Source organism: Cucumis melo, chromosome 1 (genome assembly GCF_025177605.1).
Source record: "Cucumis melo cultivar AY chromosome 1, USDA_Cmelo_AY_1.0, whole genome shotgun sequence".
Taxonomy (NCBI): domain Eukaryota; kingdom Viridiplantae; phylum Streptophyta; class Magnoliopsida; order Cucurbitales; family Cucurbitaceae; genus Cucumis; species Cucumis melo.
In genome coordinates this window covers 31,828,336-31,846,253 of record NC_066857.1, presented here as the reverse complement: position 1 = coordinate 31,846,253, position 17,918 = coordinate 31,828,336, and the positions used below count along the sequence as shown (strand labels likewise).

The 17,918-nt window shown below is 33.7% G+C and overlaps 3 protein-coding genes across 6 annotated transcripts; 2 read left to right on the top strand and 1 right to left on the bottom strand.

Moving 5' to 3' along the window:
* Positions 1-678: 678 nt before the first annotated feature.
* On the top strand, positions 679-7,364 carry LOC103492723 (uncharacterized). The gene is made up of 9 exons (XM_051086940.1): positions 679-836; positions 1,063-1,416; positions 1,708-3,003; positions 3,217-3,440; positions 3,520-3,789; positions 3,895-3,975; positions 4,331-4,442; positions 4,525-4,591; positions 5,808-7,364. The coding sequence occupies exons 1-9, from the start codon at positions 761-763 to the stop codon at positions 5,842-5,844; spliced, it is 2,517 nt and encodes an 838-aa protein (XP_050942897.1). The 5' UTR covers positions 679-760; the 3' UTR covers positions 5,845-7,364.
* A 160-nt stretch (positions 7,365-7,524) lies between these two features.
* On the bottom strand, positions 7,525-10,938 carry LOC103492724 (U1 small nuclear ribonucleoprotein C). The gene is made up of 5 exons (XM_008453203.3): positions 10,616-10,938; positions 10,454-10,496; positions 9,381-9,422; positions 8,700-8,949; positions 7,525-8,080 (listed from the first exon to the last, which is right to left on the bottom strand). The coding sequence occupies exons 1-5, from the start codon at positions 10,621-10,623 to the stop codon at positions 7,830-7,832; spliced, it is 594 nt and encodes a 197-aa protein (XP_008451425.1). The 5' UTR covers positions 10,624-10,938; the 3' UTR covers positions 7,525-7,829.
* LOC103492725 (uncharacterized) lies at positions 10,933-16,484 on the top strand. Of its 4 annotated transcripts, none has more exons than XR_007822093.1 (9): positions 10,933-11,125; positions 11,227-11,343; positions 12,003-12,064; positions 12,151-12,387; positions 12,462-12,629; positions 12,784-12,833; positions 14,142-14,263; positions 15,644-15,681; positions 15,904-16,106. XR_007822093.1 is itself a non-coding variant. In XM_008453204.3 (9 exons), exons 1-9 carry the CDS (start codon positions 11,077-11,079, stop codon positions 15,998-16,000), a joined length of 951 nt encoding a protein of 316 aa, XP_008451426.2. In that variant the 5' UTR covers positions 10,973-11,076; the 3' UTR covers positions 16,001-16,484. The 4 variants fall into 4 exon arrangements, 3 of the variants coding, with proteins under 3 accessions (XP_008451426.2, XP_008451428.2, XP_008451427.2); XM_008453204.3 differs by having other exon boundaries at positions 10,973-11,125; positions 14,131-14,263; positions 15,904-16,484; XM_008453206.3 differs by having other exon boundaries at positions 10,973-11,125; positions 11,992-12,064; positions 14,131-14,263; positions 15,904-16,484.
* The last annotated feature ends 1,434 nt before the right edge of the window (positions 16,485-17,918 follow it).

Sequence of the window (17,918 nt, the reverse complement as noted above, 5' to 3'; positions counted from 1 at the left end):
AATTAAAAACATGTAATTCGTATTTTGAAGAAAAAAATCGGTTTGATTTTTGAATTTTGGATCTAATCCATAATTTTAAAATAACAAGTTTTTAATTCAATCTCTCTTTATAATTTCAATTTATTCATTAGGTTTAAAAGACATTACAATAAAGTTTATTTTAACTTACTTTTGGTTTCAAAATATATAAAATCTTTATGTAATGATTGTGTTCTTTAAAAATAAGTTGTTTAAAGGGGCATTTTCATATATTACTAAATAAATTAAAATGATTACAAGATATATGTCAATAAAAGAAATGGATAAACTTACGAGCATATCAATGTTTAAATTTTGTTATATTTTGTAAATAGTTTGTCAAATTTAACCTTTTTTATAATTTCCTTTATATGAAAAAAAGTATTGTTTTTAAAATTCGATCAAGAATTTATCCAAAATACTAAAAAATATATAAATAAATTTTGCTTATTTGTTTCTTAAAAAGAAAATAAAATGATTATTATAAAAAGGAACATTTAAAAAAAATAGTAAAATATTGGAATTTATTTTTCAAAATTTTATAATAATTTTATGTTGGAGAACGGAGCGTTTCCCTCCAACTAAAAAAGATTTAAACATATATTAAGCAAATTTGAGAAACCGTTCGAAGAACTTCCCTCCATTTCATTTTCCCAAACTTCATGCTCTTACCAAAAAAAAAAAAATGTGTTAATGTTCTCCGCAAGCTCATTTGATTCTGATAAAGAAATCTTCACCAACAATGCCAATGACATCCATCGCCAATATCCAAACTCCTATCGTTGATCTCCATTCTCCATCTTCATCTTCGGTTTCAGGTAATCATCACTAATCTTCGATACGCTTAAGTTTCCTAGCGTAATCGATCGAGAAACGACTTATAAAGTCACTGAATCGAATCATTTGCCATCTGCATCATTTTTTTAGCAGTGAAACTTTCTTTCTGTTTTCATTGATTTTCGTTCCCTAGGTTCAAAGTGTTTTCACGTTATTGGCTTAGTACTTATTGGCGTTTTGTTTTCTTTGTGATGGTCTCAAAATTAGACAATGATGATTCCGGTGGGAGTTTTGATGATTTTGAACTACTGCAAAATACATTGCCTTTTGAAGACATTGTTGGATTTGATAACCGCGTAGTTCGTTTGGAGAGTCCTTTCAATGATACAGAAACGGTGGCTGGACTTGATGATTGTTCGGAGAACTTATGCATTCCTACTTTCGAGTATGAGGATGATGTTGTTCTTGATAGCGAGGATGAGGGAATTAATGGGAGTCGAGTGATTAGAGTTTCTAGCTCCCTGTCTAGAAATGAAGCGGAACAGGAAGTTAAAAGTGATGCACAAGAAGAGAATATGGCATTGGACTTCCACTCTTCTGATCATAAGCCATGCGATGCAGGTCCATGCTCACTGCTTTAATTTCAAACGTGATATTGTTAGCCTTTTTTTTTTTAAAGATTCAAGTCATATTTTGATATGTAATACGAGTTCATACTTTTGAAACTTTGTTTTGTTCCGTTCGTACACTTAAAAACATTTATTCTCAGAATGTGTATTTTTTATCTAATACTTTCGAGAAGTTGCCGTTTTAAAAGTACAGGGACAAAAAACTAAAAGTAAGCTTTTTTTCTACTCTGTTCATTTTCTTTAATATTGATTTTGGTTGACTTGTCTATAAATTTGTATGAAGGAGAGCAAGTTTCTTCAAATTGTTTTAATGGGCTTAACGTGGTAAAGGATTCGTCTCAACTTTCGACAAGGTTAAGCTATTGCAGCTCTCAAGAACCCGGAGAGTCCACCCAAGTCAATGCTATTGTCTTTGTCGATCATTTTGTAAAACTAAGTACTGCAAATGTAAATCCTTCTCAAGGACTTGGCCAGAGAAAGGCTGCTAGAGTGCAATCACCTATTGTTTCAAGAATTAAGGGACCTCAAAGTTTGGCGAAGAGAATAGGTAGGAAGTCGATTGATGAAACAGGGAACTTTGAGTGGGTGGAAATTCTCAATCAAGAAGCAGAATGTAACTCATTTTGCAAGTGCAAAAAGTCATCTTCTGATTTAAGTAATTGCAGAGGACGGTCATGTACGACCAAGCATCATAATATGGCGAAACTGAGCAATATAGGAGACTGTTTACTTAAGAGGTATGAAGACGAGGAGGAAGCAAATGCAGGCATTCAATTCCAGACTGATTCAACTGCTTCAACTTTGCCACCTCCAAGATTAGAAATCTATTCATTAGAGGCAGAAGGGATGAGCAACATTGAAATAGAGAATAAGTCCAACGAGGAAACAAATGCAAAATTAGTAGAGGGACAATTTGAATTTATGGATGACGAGAGAGATGCACCAGACGAATTAGATATTGGCTTTAGTACTCAAATAGCTGCTGAGGCAATGGAAGCACTGTGTTATATCCCAGACAACGACAATCTTGCCAATGCTTGGAGTCCAGAGAATGCCCTAGATAGTGTTTCATGTTCTATGAAAGAACATAAACCACATTTGAATAGTTCTTATCCTCAGACTATAGGTGGCGCTGACGGGAAATCGAAGCGAACACTGAAATCTAAGAGGAAGCTTAACGCAAAGTGTTTGAATACATCTCGGGTAGAATGTGAGTGTCAGGAGTTAGAAGCCGTTTTGATAGCTAAGAGTAAAGCAAAAAGAAGTAGGTTGGCGTTGCAGGGACAGTCAAATTATAGAAAGTCTCCTGATGAGAGCAATTATTCAGCCACACCTTCCAATCTACTTAGCGAAACAGGTAGTTGCCAACTGAGTCAGCGAGGTCTCACTATTGGAGATCAAATTACCACCCGTTTGATGGTTGATTTATGGAGCCACCCCAGAGGAAGAAGAACACCTCGCAACATCCAAAGCCATCCAAATAGATCAAAAAATCAGAACAACACTTCTTTAGCAGTTGATGGAAGTTGCAACAATTCCATCCTAATGAAAAATGGGAAAGTAGGCAGAAATTCTAACAGTAAGTCAACTGTCGTAATCAGGAGAATCAATCCGAACGTTCTATATGGATTTTTACAAGTTAAATAAGCAGTTTGCTACATGTTTTACATTAACGCCCAGTGCAAAAATATTTTTGAAATGCTTGCGTGAGGTTATAAACTAGTTCTCAACTTTTCTGTTTATACTATAATTACGTAGTCCAGGTTCAGTAACACGCTGTGCTTTACCGTAGGGAAGTGCACATCAAGGTCCAGATCAAAATTCGAAGTTTATCACAATACAAGTCGTAGCATAATGCTACCACAGTCTTCTTCAAAAGAGCTTGCAAGATTAGGTGTCTCAGAGTCGATGCCTGATCTAAAATGGAAAGATTTGAGGAGAAGAAGAACAATGGCTTTGGTAAGAGTATGCTTTAGCCAGCATTTGGACGTAGTTACCCTCAAGCAACAGAAAAAGGTAAATTTGTACTTCTCGTTTCTACGAAGCCAACTTAACTTATTTCGTAACGTGTATTTACCATCTGGTTTCTTCGTAGGTTGTCTTACAACTGGGAATATCAATTGCATCGAGTTCTGTAGATGCCACACATTTTGTAGCAGATAAGTTCGTTCGTACGAGGAACATGTTGGAGGCTATTGCTCTTGGTAAACCAGTGGTTACTCCTTCATGGCTTGAAAGTTGTGGACAAGCAAGCTGTTTTATTGATGAAAAGAACTATATTCTAAGAGATACTAAGAAGGAGAAGGAAATTGGTTTTAGCTTGCCTGTTTCCTTATCTCGTGCTACCCTATGCCCACTTCTACAGGTGGAATGCTGTTCTTTAGTTTCATCTATGCTAGGGTTTTTCCAAGTCTATATTTCACTAATGCTATAGAAATCTTACATTTTCTTCTTCCATCCTACTTAGCAGGGTTTCAAAGTCCTCGTCACTCAAAACATAAGACCTGGTAAAGAAATCATTGCCAGTTTGGTAAAGATGTCTCAGGGTGAGGTACTGAATATACATTCTTGTGCATAATCGTGAATGTTCTCAAATTATACAGGTGTTGTCGGATAACTATTTGGCTTCTGGTCTTAAAAAAATGTACTTCTTTTTTAATTTTTTAACATAGTTTTCATCTTTTCTAATTAAACATTTTGGTATTCAAAAAATAGTTTTTTTAGAAATTATTTTTTATTCCTCGGTTTTTAATCACACCTGAATATAGACAATATAATAATGGAATCTAGGTTGAAAATAGTATTTATAAGCTTAACTTTTAGGTTGAGTTCAGTAAATTTCACTTCCATCTCTGATTATCCCTTTTGGTATTGAAAAATTGCTCATAAATTTAAACTCCTTGCAGACTATTGAGAGGAGTCAGATTTTCACCGGGAAGAATGAAAAGTTCCCGGACAATCTACTTATTCTTTCATGCGAGGAAGATTATGCAGATTGTGTTCATTTCCTCAAAAAAGGTATGAATTTATTTATTTAACCCCTTTTTAATAAGTAAACACCTGGTTTTTTAAAGAATAATGCTAGAGTTCCTTTTTGCAGGAGCAAAAGTTTACAGTTCCGAGCTTCTACTGAATGGGATAGTTATCCAGAAACTTGAAAACAAACGGTTAGTATTTTCTATCCAAACCATACGTGCTAAGACACACAAACCAAAGCAAGAGTTATTATAATTTTCAAAATAGATGTTGACTCTAGCAAAACAATATTCAAGCTTACTAATTAGCATAAAAATGATTCAGTAGTTGGAGCCCGGTTGTCGAACTGGGTTTAATAATGAGTATAATAATATTAAACTACTTGAAAGTTCGACTGGCTCTTTACTAAATAATAATGGTTAATGTTACCTCACACTTAATCCTGAGATGCATCACCAAATCTCTAGGAAAGAACTCCCTGGATTCAACCTAGGCTTCTTTATAAGTTCGATTTGGTGCGAGAAACTATGCTTTAGGAATAGGCTTAAACAAGTGGACTGGATCTATGTACTTTTCATTGACATCCGCCTAGTTGAAAATCAACTCAACAAAAGGATTACATTAGTTTGCTTTTTCCGGGATTAAATAAGTTGACCTATCCATTCTCAAAAGTTAGGTCGCAGTAAATAAGTCGGGAAATGGAGATTTGTGAATGAGATCGGAGGCAGGATAGTGCTAAACTAAAAGAATTTGGAACTTATGGAAACAGTTGTAAGAGAATTTGAGAATACCATATTTCTATAGTTCACTTTGTAAATTTGCCTTTATTAATATCAGTGTGTCCTATATCAATATTAATGGATCACATCTTATCTTTAAAAGTGCATTGACATGGCAAACAATAAATAGAGGTAGTATGAAATTTTTTTTATACCACTGAAATATAGAAAAATTTTCCGAAGTTGTACATCCTCCATCGATTAGGTCTTGTTCAAGGTTGTAAAGTAGTTATTACCTCTTTAAATGTGATCGCAAACCTATAATGTAACCAAACCATTAAGTGTGAGCTTTGTTTTCAAGAGTGATCTCAAAATTTAGTATAGTTGATTTGTCAGAGAAATATAGATTCTATCTCACAACCAATAAAAAATATGAATAGCAAATGTATCTTTTTAAGATCATTAGAGGTACCTCCATCTCTCAATATAAGATCTTGAACATACCCTTCCAAATGAATGGACATCTTTTTAAGGTTCTAATTTTTATTACCAAACTAAATTCTCTAACTTTGTTAGCATGTTAGAGAAACATTAAGTTCTATCGTTGTAATTGATAACTAAAGGATTAATCATCAACAATTCATTAACTCCTAAGCTTTGTTGTTTGATTAACACTTGTCATGAACAGGCATGAGCTCTTCACAGACAGCACGAAAAGGTTTTGATGCGGTCAACAAGACTAGTAAAGAAGTAGAATTTCTCTTTCTTCCTCCATCGAAATGGTGGTAAAAATGACCGATGGATACGTATCACTCAAAGAGGTAATCCATTTCTTTGAGTGCATTTTTTGGTAGATCAACACTGTACATAAATTTCTTTCTGTTATGAATTTCCATCCATTCATAATTGTGTGCGCTTCGTTTTTCTTCTCTATTCTGTTTATAACACCCTTGCAAAAAAAAAAAAAAAAGCTTCTGAAACAATTTTAGAGGTAAATACTATTTTGGGCTTGAAATTATTATTTACCATTTGAAAATGAACTTTCAAATTTCATTATAATTTAGTTCACCTCTAAAATATAAAGAAAATTTTCTTTCATGTTTTTTTAAAAATTGAAATTCTGACTTTTTTTTTCTTTCAAAAGTTTTGTTTAAAAGGCAACATACAAATTTCTAAAGCTTAGATTGATAATCGTTTTCTTTCTCTAGATTTAAAAATTGAGTTGTACTACTCTTACCTATGTTTTCGTTTGATTTTCTTTCTACATTTTGAAAACAATTTCAGATTTTTCTTTCAAATTTTGAAATCTCAAAATACTTTTAAAAACTTTCCCTATGTTTTTCATGCATTTTATGAAAAATAATAATAAATAGAACTAAGCCTAAAACATGCCAATTTTATATTGTATTATCTTTAACTACTGGTTTAATTTATTAAAATGAATAGTAAAGATATTAAATGTTCATAATATTAGGATGCAATCGTAAATATTAACGATCAAATTCAAAGAATTAGTAGATCTAATACAATATAATATAATAGAAGTGGTAAGTATAACAAAATTTAAATCTAATATATTAATAGATTTTGCTTCTTTTTCTTTTTCTTTTTTTAGTTTATCTAAGTATTGCTGCCAATAAAATATTCATTCCCTTTTCTATTCAAGGAATATAAATACTACATAATAATGGAGTTTTTTTTACCTTCACTTAAGAACAGTTTATATTTTACAATTGATTTAAGATTCAATTATTAAAAGTATGAAAATCAATACGTGGTTTGCATAAAAATACTCTTTCTACGTCAGTTCAAGAGTTCAATTTAAGATAAACAATACAAGTAATATACGACTCTAATGATGAATATCTTGTTTTATTTATTTGTTTTCTACGATTAATGACGATATAAAGCTAATTCAACTGATACCTTTCCACTCGAAACCAAAAGACGAGTGTTCAAATCCACCACCTATTTATACTAAAAAAACAATAATAATTCATATAGAAAGTATAATTTATGAAATGCAAAATAACTAATGACATAATCTTTGTCGATGTTGAATCCCTCACCTCGTAGTACAAATAATGGTGTGTATTTCCAATTTAACTATCAACAAAATAAGCAATTTGAAACCATTGTCAAATAACTTAGTAATTAGTAAAGGTCAATTAAGACTGTACGAAAAGGTCTTAAGGAGAAATGAGCATAATCTATGTTAATTAACTTACAATTTAACATTTTGACAAGTCCTTTCCGGTATACATAATAGATAAGGCAATTTGGCTCGTGACATTGGTCAAGTAAATGAAAGTCAGGTTGGTCACTCCCCCCTAAAAAGGTCAGCCTACTGTTTCCATAATCAGCAACAATTTTTAAAAGAAAATCAGACATTAAAGGGGAGCAAATAAACATCAAATACATTCCATTCCCGAAAACTAGAAATTACAAAAAGAAAACTAAAAACTAAACCGTTGTGTCTTAACGGATTCAGAATCACCCATTTGGCCATATAAGCACACTACGTATTCTACCTCCAAACAAGTAGCAAGGAATCAACCACAAAAATTATTTCCTTTGCTCACTTAGAAAGAACTTTTCTACATTTAATCTCAAAGGCTCCAAATTTTGCTTCAGATTTTTAAAAAATGTTGGTCCCAATTTGCATTAAAAGAGCTTTGGATATCATACATAAACAGCACAAGTAGAAGCTCTAATGGTTAGACTCAGAGGAAGGTTGAGCCATGGAGGTGAAACTATCATACCCTCCACTTCCTGGTGCGGCTGGGTTTGCTTGGTATGTCGATGGTGCAGCCAATGGTGCGCCATTGGTTGAAGAAGGTTGAGGTGCACTTCCTGGAATTGGCGCTGGAGGAGGCGGCCTGGAAGGAATATTCACTTGGCCAGGGATGGGAGCTCCAGGCGGGGCCATCATAGGTGGCATTGTGGGAGTTGGTAGATACCCTACAATGACAAAGAAGAGGAATTCAGACATCTAGATACATAGGTGAAATACTGACATTCAGTAATGAAAAGAAGCACGGGCCGAAATCAACAAAAATGTCACTAACTGACATGAGTCAGTCTGAAGTATACTAGTTGAGCTTCAAGAGATAGTAGTAGCAACGAGGTTAAACTGATTTCCTCTATTCAAATGATAATTCCTTTTTTCCAGCAAGGAAAAGAGAAACTTCATCAGAATGTGACTGGGAAAATCTGCATCGCTCTAATTATCTTCCATTTTACGTTCTAAATAAGTTTGGTCTTTTGTTTGTTGAAAAAAAGGACTAAACATCATTCTAGCAACAATAGAAATAATTTTAACTAGACAGATAGGTGCCAGATTCTACTTTGGCAGTAATTATTATATCTAGTATCTCCACTATTCAAGATGATATATTATTACTTTGACTATTTTAAGTTTCAAGTTTTTAAGGTTTTTTTTTTTACTGAGTCGAAAAACATAACAATGTGGTTATAGTAGTTCAAAATGCAAATTGCGAAATGACATCAACAAAGTCAAAGGGATATGCATTAAAAGAAATTGTTAAATCTCCAACAATATCAAATCTGTGAATATTACCTGGAGCACCAGGAATTGGTCTTGGCAAAACTGGAGGCCTAATTCCAGGCATTAACCCCGGAGCAGCTCCTGGTATTACAGGAGTAGGTAGTACAGGAAGACGAGGTCTTTGGCCGAGTAAATGTTGATTAAAAGCTGCACCAACCTGCTGGAATGCTGCGGCTTGACCAAGATGCTCTTTGATCCTCTGGTCAATTAAACTTTGGGTTTGTTGCTCCTCGAACTGCTGATAGTATGATCGCACGTTTGCCTGGAGTGCATCCATGAATAAAAAAACTAAGAATTCGTTGATCATTTGTTCTTTTAGAAACTAAAATGTCTTTTTCCTTGAAAAAAAAAAATAAAGTTCTTATTGGATGAATGTGTGAAAAGATATTTTTAATATTACCTCAGTTCTCTAAATTATGTCCTTTTATTTAAAAATATGAAAGTTACAATTACAATTCACTAACCTTAACAGAACCTCTATAAACAATAAAATCTTACCTCTAACAGTTAACTTTTCCCCTTTATAAGTGTTTCTAAAATTATAACCAACAAAACCACAATCAGGTTCTTTTTAATCTGAAACTCTTTAAAACATAAAACTACGATATTAAGTTCTAAACTGGCTCGATGAGCTCAACCTCCACGGAATAGGGAATTATACGCTAAACCGAGACGTGGGAAATATTAAGATACCTTATGTTTGTAGCCTGCATTATGCTGCTTCCTCACAGATGGCTGAGACATCAAAGATAAACTAAATATAAGCAATTCTAAACAACCAATGACTCAATATAAATGAAAAAATTCTGAAGCCTGTCCCCAGAGCAATACTCTATCCAACAACATTTTTTAAAGGGGGTGGGGGGGGAGCCCAAAATATGCCAAGGAGCTAAATATTATCGCGTCTAGAACACAAGAATCAAGTATAACTGAAAAAAGTCATTAAAGATTGTACAGACTAATGTTAGTTTCAAGGAAACCAAAGGTTTGACACATCCCGCTTGAAATCAAGAACTATACATAGTAACCATGGTTTAGTGTTTCTTCTCTTTTTTTGGATATCAAGTGTAGAGTACGGTTTTGCACACACCTCGACTAACATGAAGCCACAACCACCTCACCCTACAACATCTAGTTACGAAGGAAAGTCATAGAATTTTAAATCTTATGTATGTAGTCAATAGTTTGAACCAATAGCCTCTACACTCACTTTCTTCCTTGACCTCAACCTCAATTCACTAGGCCAACCAACGGTGGTTTTGTGGGCTTCCAAGTTGTTTGGTCTAAAATATATCAAACGCTCAAAAGTTAGCTTCTTGGAGTGCTCTCTCCAAACCTTTTCACAATTACTTGTTTCTTTAGATTTAAGTCTTAATGGCAAGTCTTCTCATCATTAACATTGTACCTTTTCAATTACTAACATAAGTTCTAGCTTCTCTTAAAACACATTTATGTAAACATCATAATATATATATGAGAAGAAAAAAACAACGAACAGTCTATTTGATTCATCATTCGATCCAATCCCAACAGCAACCACGGTCATATGAATCCAAATTTCCTACAATTTCTTCGAACAACTGATATGTGCATCCAAAACCAAGAATCATCAACCCAAAAACATTACCTATCGAGGAACTACAGCATCAACGAATAAAATCCCAAAACGAAAATAAACAGAAAAAAAAAATGGCGAGCAAGGTGGGCAATGGTCAAACGAAATGGAAATAGCATTATCATCTGAACATAAAAAGAGGATGACTTACAGAATCATGGGTCAGATACGTATCGCAATAGTCACAATAATACCTGCATATTCACAACAAGATCACATCACTAACTATGGAGAGAGAAACGGAGAGATGTTTAAATTTGATTGAATAATAAAGTAATCAGGGCTGGAAGAAAAAGGATATGAAAGAACGAACCGAGGCATAGCTGTGTAAGAGCTCAAAGAAGAAGCAACAATGGCAGACCCAACAAAAAAACCCTATCAGCGACTCTGCGAGAATGGGAAGAAGAGACAGAGAAGCTTCTAGTCTTTTCGCAGGAGAAGGTATCGAGTTTTATTTTTTATTCGATTTTTAACAAAATCGGTCGGTTCGGTTCGGTCGATCCGGTTTCTAAACATTGGTGTACTACAAAACTCGGGTTAAAAATCATTTTATGTATGTAAACTTTGCTTTAGTCACTATAGACTATAGTTTTTATTTGAAATTTGTAACAATGTTTAGACATGGAAATTATTTTCAAAGAAGTTAGAAATAAAATGTAAATTAGAAGGGGTGCTATGAGAAAACAAGGGGGTGCAAATAGAAGTAACATGTCCACTATATAAATAACAATGTGGGGGCAGCTGCAGCTTTCCATTTTCTCTAACTAAAAGGGAATGCCAATGGTTAACAAATCTTCTTCTCCTCAAGAATCCTCCATTTCAGGTTCACTCTATATTTCTTCATTTATTATTATTATTATTATTATTCTTCCAATTCCATCTTTCTTCTTCTGTTTGCTTCAATTTTCGATCAATTCTATTCAGGAGTTTTGCCGCGCAATGAGAGACGGAATTGGGCGGCTTCTCCTTCTGATGTTCTTCATCATTTTGGAACCAGCGGCCTCTCTGTCGCCATCGCCACCGCCGTTACTCACCCTTTGGGTTCTCTCTCTCTCTCTCTCTATATATATATATTTATATTTTCCTTTAAAATCTTGAAAAATGCCTTTCCTGTTCTTGTTTTGTTGGTTTAGAAATTTAAAATTTAGGTGTCATTGATTGGGTATTTTGTGGTTCATTGGGATTTTAAAATGTATGTCATCTTTGTAAGTTGTTAGGTCTTAGTGGACCTCGAATTGAATCTGATGCAACCGTTTTGATTTCTTAGAGCAACGCTCATGGTGAGAATTTTGTGATCCGTGGAACTTTATAACGAAACTTTTCTTGGTAATTGTTATTTGATGTAGAAAAAAATAGGTTAGCTCAAATGGGGTCAGTATGTGTTGAGGATCAAGACGCCCGTGGTTCCTGTTTGTACTGAAAAAATAATTGCTTTTTTATATAGTAATGCTTAGTACATGCTATGATCGACATGTGAATGACGAATGGAAAACTGGAAGGAGTTAATAAGAGAATTCCTGAACTAGAACAAATTGGTCGTTTTTTTGGCAAGCTGTTGTTGATGTAACTCTTTCTTATTCCGAACCACGTAGAAATAACATGAACGATTCTCAATTTTCAGAAGTGAGAGAGAGAGAGAGAAGAAATTGATCCTATAGCCAACAAACAGTGATCTTAATTTGTGTCCAGCTTGAATGCAGATGTACTTAAAGTTAGGTTGCAAATGCAACTTGTGGGGCAGAGGGGGCCTCTGATTGGAATGGTATTCACGTTTTCTTTTACGGATTTCGTTTTTTTTTTCCTTGAAGTTTCTTGTTCTATTTTATATTAATTCTGGAACATGCATAGGGACAAGTATTTGTGCAACTGTTGAATAATGAGGGGCCAAGGTCTTTGTATTTGGGGCTATCACCAGCTCTGACCAGATCAGTTCTCTATGGAGGTCTCCGTCTAGGTTTATATGAACCGTCAAAGCATGCTTCTGATCTGCTTTTTGGGTCTACTAATATATTTGTTAAGATTGGAGCTGGAGCAATTGCTGGTGCAGTTGCAACTGCTCTAACCAATCCAGTTGAAGTTCTCAAGGTGATATTTAGACTTCCTCTCATTACTTAACTTTTCATCTATAGTTTGATCCTAAAGTTATTTGTTATTGCCAGGTGCGATTACAAATGAATCCAAACTCAACCAATGGATCAATGAAAGAAATGTCCAGAATTGTTTCTGAGGAGGGACTAAAAGCTCTTTGGAAGGGTGTTGGTCCTGCTATGGCCAGAGCAGGTGCTTTGACAGCATCTCAGCTGGCAACATATGATGAATCAAAGCGGGTCTATTTCTAAGCATGTTCTTTTCATTTTTAACATGCATGAAGTAATTTCCACAGTTTTTGAGTTTTGAATCTGTATATATGTTATAGCTCTGCAAGCTTATTTATTCTTATGTTTTTTATCCTTACAGTTTTTCCTATTTTGTATTTTGCAGGTTTTAGTTAAGTGGACACCCTTACAAGAAGGATTTCCTTTGCATCTCATGTATGAAACTCCGACCTATCTGTACAAATGTTTTGTTACCTGTATTGTTTCCCCTTTCATTTTAGCCTTAAAACTCATTTATTTTATGATGCCATGCTCCCTATTTGAATATGCAGGCTTTTAGGTAATATATTATCACGTTAACAGAAAAAAAATATTAAACGGTTAGCTGGCCAAGAGCCGGCCCTTTAACATGAATTTGGAGTTTTTAGGAAAAGTAATGACACTACACTCTAATCAGCTCGAAACAAAAACAAAAGGAAATTATATGCTTCTGTTGGTAGAAGCCCTGAGGGAGACCATAAAATGGATATGATCCCAAACCCCTTGATCCTTTTATTTATTAAAATTTAAAATTAAAATAGACATTCCATTTCCCCAAAAGATGTCTAGAACTGAATTCTTGTTAGTCGGAAACTTGGTATATCTGTACAAAGTGGCAAGGAGGTTCCCTCTTGAAGCTTAGGGTGTGTTTGGGCTCCCAAAGCCCAACTTCAAGTGGGTGGAGTGGCTAGGGCTTCAATTATAGTAGTTGGTATTTCCAACTATTAAAACCTACAATTGACTATGATGTTTACTATTTTCTACTCATCATCTCTCTTTTTGTTACAGTATTTACTATTTCATACTCGGACTAAAATAGCATGCACCCCAAACACAAACTTTTATAACTCAGATTAAAATAGTTTGCAATCCAAATGTAAATTATTATAACCTACCGGCTGTTATAACCCACAACTATAATAACCAACTTAGCACCCCAAACACTCCTTATTGTTCCTTTGTCCAACAAAAATGGGTTGAGGAAGAATTTTCCAGCAACAAAAATAAAATAAAAAGCATTTCAGAAACTGTTAAGCAGATTTTTCAATATTTACATATTAGCTTGTTTGGTTTTCAATTGTAACTGAAAGCTTTGTTTTGGTTTTTAGATTGTGGTTTCAACCCAATTCTATCAATTGGCAAATGTTCTATTTTTCTTTTCATTTCTACACACAAATATTCATCATTTGAACTTTATTTATTTATTGTTGTTGTTGTTGTTGTTGTTAGGAACCGAACTTTCGTTTAGAGAAATGAAAGATTGTACAAGGGCATAAAAAAATGAAAAAACAACCTAGCAATAAAGGGAGACCTAGAGAAATTAGAAAATGGGACTCCAATCCAACAAATTAAGATCATAGTTATAAAAAAGAGAGATCATTTGAACATTATTTACATAATATTTTTAAATTCAACTGTTTAAATCTCTCATAGTTTACATCTATGACTAACCATTTGTTGCACCCTTGTGAAGCTCAAGTACAGTAGCTGGAGTGGTGAGTACTCTCATGACAACGCCTATTGACATGATTAAAACACGTCTTATGTTACAACGTGAGTCTAAAAGAGCTGGAAATTACAAGAACGGACTACATTGTGCCTATCAGGTATCTACATTGTGCCACATTTCCTCTTTTCCTTTGTCGTGTATCTAAATTTATTCTCTATATGCAAAATAGCATCATACATATTGGATTTTCACACAATGTGATTCCTTATCCTTCTCCTTTTAAGTCCATGCTTTTTTCCGCATTAATTAATGTTAGCTTCGATGTGGGAGGTGGAAAAGTTTCAGTATCAAGCAAGCAAAAATTCCCCAATTTATTTATTTATTTAATCGTAAATGTAACTATCTTGCAGCATGAAGGTTGTTTATTTTCTTAAAATTAATTATCTTAACCAGGTATTTCTGTAAGAAGTTCGTTTTTAGATGACAGAAATTGCAAAATTGCATCCTTGTGCAATCCACTTATCTAGTCAAACTTTTGTTTTATTGAATGTGATCAAAATCTTACATTGGTTGGACAAGGGAGAAGATTCATGGTATATAAATGAAGACAATTATCTCTAATAGTATGGAGCTTTCTAGGTGAAACCAAAAGAAAGGTCATGAGGGTTTATGTCTAAAGTGGGCAGTATCATAATAGAGTTATGTGGAGGGTCTTTATCCCCAACATATTTCACCTAAGTTGATGGCATATTTAGAGTGTTACAACAATGATGGATAAAGACTTGTATTATCTCAACTTTTCTACCATCTAAACACTCTATCTCTTTACTTCAAAACTCTGTTTCATTCAATTGGTTATTTTCACTTATCTTTATTGTCTTGCACACTTGTAGGCGATAATCATCCATGATTGAAGTTTCATCCTATAGCTTGATCTTGCATAAAAAAAATTGTAATTTGTACTCAGTTGGAAAGTAAATTTACTTACATGTCTATATATAAATATTTTTAAATTTTAAATTATTTGCTCAACAATGTGGCAACAAGATACCCATGCCAAAAAAGACTGATACCATTTCATCCATCTCCTTTTCAACTTTGATTGGGTGTCATTGATTATTTGAGTCTATCTCTAACAATGGGGGTGAGCAACTGATCTTTATAGGCTAGTTTTTTTTAATGGGGAAGCCTTCATTACTGAGAGTGTTTGATCCTCCTTGCCCTGCTTTCATTATTCTTAGTTATCACATTCTTGCTAATTACTACGATGGTCCATAATTTATTGTCCATGTCTCACAACATCAGTAGGCCTCAGAAAGCATGCTTCTTCTATCTATTTTGAGGGTCCTTTTTAATGTGGTTGGGGATTCACTCGTGATATCCACTGTGATTCTCAGTTGTCTTAGGGAGCTAAGTTTTCTTTTCCATTTTCATATTATTTTTACAACTCATCCTCATTTCGCTTAGCAATAATGTGTAGATTGTCTTAATATTTTACTCGTCCCCTCTCATTGTGGGTTTGTGGAATTAATTTCAGGTTGTGCTAACTGAAGGGCCTTTGGCACTTTACAAGGGGTGAGTATGTTCTTTTCCAATCCCTCATTTTCAATAGCTCAAAAAAGGGTGTAAATGTATATGTGCTTTCTTTTAGGAACAGTACATACATATGATAAAGTTCTTTAAATATTTTTTTGTAGGCTACATGACTGTTTCCAACTATGCAAAGAAACATGCATTTTTATGAGCTTTAAAAGTGTTTTGTGTAAGAACAGGTTTGCTGACTCAGAATATTTGCAGGGGCCTAACCATTTTTGCAAGATTGGGTCCACAAACCACAATCACATTCATAGTCTGTGAGAAGTTACGCCAGCTTGCAGGATTAAATGCAATCTAGACGTAAATCCAACTATATAGTCCCAACTCCAAGTGAGAAACATTTAATCTCTTTTTCATCCCCTCCAACCAAAAAAGAGAGAAGAAAGGTGATAAAAGACATCTCCTATTTATTGAATTGCTGATATACCCCTCATATTGTTTCTATTTACTCAGTTCTTTATCCCCTTGAGAAATCCATTTCCACCCCCATTTCTTTCTCAACTGAGGTCCTTAGGTACCCGGTCACCCGTCCATCATTGGGGAGGCTCCTATGAGCTTCAAGAGACAATAAGAATTTTAAAATACCAAGCTTTTTCATCTCGTGGTTAAACTCGAAGTCTAGGCCACCTCGGCAAGGTTTCCACGTGCATGTATTATTATACAGAATTATTCGTTCTGATTGAATTCCAGATTGATTATATTCTTTAAGATTATTATATCCCTTGGAAAGGGTCAGATTTGGACATGGTTATATGTGTATATTAAATTTCCTCTATTATAAATTTTTGGTGTGATGGTCTGAAAATGAAAACTGTCTTAGTTGACCAGCCTCTGGCTGTATTTGAACAAACAACTCAAAATCTTAAGATTTTAATTGCTTTTGAGGCTTATTGAACTGGCAATCCTTTCTTCATTTACAATTTAGGTACAAAGACAACCAACCAAGTTGTGTGTAATTGACTTCAAAGGAAGTTGGCTTGGTTTGGAGTTGGACTACAGCTATCATGACAGGTACTTGTGTTATCCATTTCAACCTTTTCCCTCTAATATTTCTCCTAAATTTCGTGGAGAATTTTAGTTCCCCTTCCCTCTTATATCTAGTCCCGTCCCGTTCGGAACTAATTAGGTGGAGTTTAGAAATTGAAATGTAATAATGATTACCAGAAATTTGAGAGGTGTTGGGATTCACGAGTAATTGAGGCCGACTATGAGATATAAAAAAAATGAAAAAGGTAGAATTGAAATTTGTGGAGACGAATGAGTTTGATACTCTTACGAAGGTTTGAGTCTCCCAACTTATTTGAAGTAAACGTGAGTTAATGTTTAGCCTTCCATTTAATTAATTACTCACTTATACTTTATTTATGGAAAAATTATTTGAAAGCTCTCGATCATCTATTATATTTACTATTTTGTAATTATCTCTCCGTTTGTATCAAAAGTTAAGATATAAAAAAATAAAAAAAAAAAAAAGAAAAGAAAAGAGAGAAGCATAAGTTAATTATTGAATAAGTTTTGAAAATTAAATAATAAAAAGAAGAATGTACAAAGTATTGAGTGTTTCAAAATTGAAAAAGACAACAATTATATAATTAAAAACTAATGCAAAACAAAATTGTTGTAAAATAGGATCATCTGATTGGTTGATTTATTTAATTGAAAAAGAAGAAAGTGAATAGAGATTTCAAGTTTAAACTTACTCTTTTAAAGTGTGATTTTGATTAATGTCTCCATAAAGTTAAATTTTGAAAATTGAAATATTCAACTATTGACACCGTCCTATTCATGTCACCAAAATGGCTAAATTCAATCATGAAAATTGTTCAACTTAACTTCAACATCAAAATTTTCAAAATTAGGGGCAAAGTGTCTAAATCCAACTTGTTAAAAGTATTTAATATAATTGGGAGTACATATACTTGAATTGCATTTTAATCTTTAACTATTTCAAGTATGTTTGAAAGTGATTTTTAATCCTCATAGAATTAATTCCAAAAAGTTCTTTGTGTTTAGAGAGGAGTTAACTTTTGTTCTACCTCCAACTAAAAATGAAGTGTTAGGTTGAATGTTCACAAATAAAATTGACTCAAATAGTAAATATTTGAACATCTACATTCCTGGTCAAATACATTCTTTTATATGTTCGTTTTCTTTGACAATTTTATCATAACAAATGATGAAGTTGAGGCGTAAGGACTTTTGTTTTATGTTGTCAA

Bases quoted from the DNA above. Each gene is read 5' to 3' on its own strand.
- LOC103492723 (XM_051086940.1), top strand. From the start codon at position 761: ATGCCAATGACATCCATCGCCAATATCCAAACTCCTATCGTTGATCTC. The intron at 1,417-1,707 runs GTCCATGCTCAC...ATTTGTATGAAG, and splicing joins TCATAAGCCATGCGATGCAG to GAGAGCAAGTTTCTTCAAAT. The intron at 4,443-4,524 runs GTATGAATTTAT...TCCTTTTTGCAG, and splicing joins TGTTCATTTCCTCAAAAAAG to GAGCAAAAGTTTACAGTTCC.
- LOC103492724 (XM_008453203.3), bottom strand. The intron at 9,423-10,453 runs GTAAGTCATCCT...TTGATGTCTCAG, and splicing joins CGTATCTGACCCATGATTCT to CCATCTGTGAGGAAGCAGCA. The intron at 8,081-8,699 runs GTAATATTCACA...TTGTCATTGTAG, and splicing joins ACCAATTCCTGGTGCTCCAG to GGTATCTACCAACTCCCACA.
- LOC103492725 (XM_008453204.3), top strand. From the start codon at position 11,077: ATGCCAATGGTTAACAAATCTTCTTCTCCTCAAGAATCCTCCATTTCA. The intron at 11,126-11,226 runs GTTCACTCTATA...AATTCTATTCAG, and splicing joins TCAAGAATCCTCCATTTCAG to GAGTTTTGCCGCGCAATGAG. The intron at 12,065-12,150 runs GTATTCACGTTT...GAACATGCATAG, and splicing joins GGGGGCCTCTGATTGGAATG to GGACAAGTATTTGTGCAACT.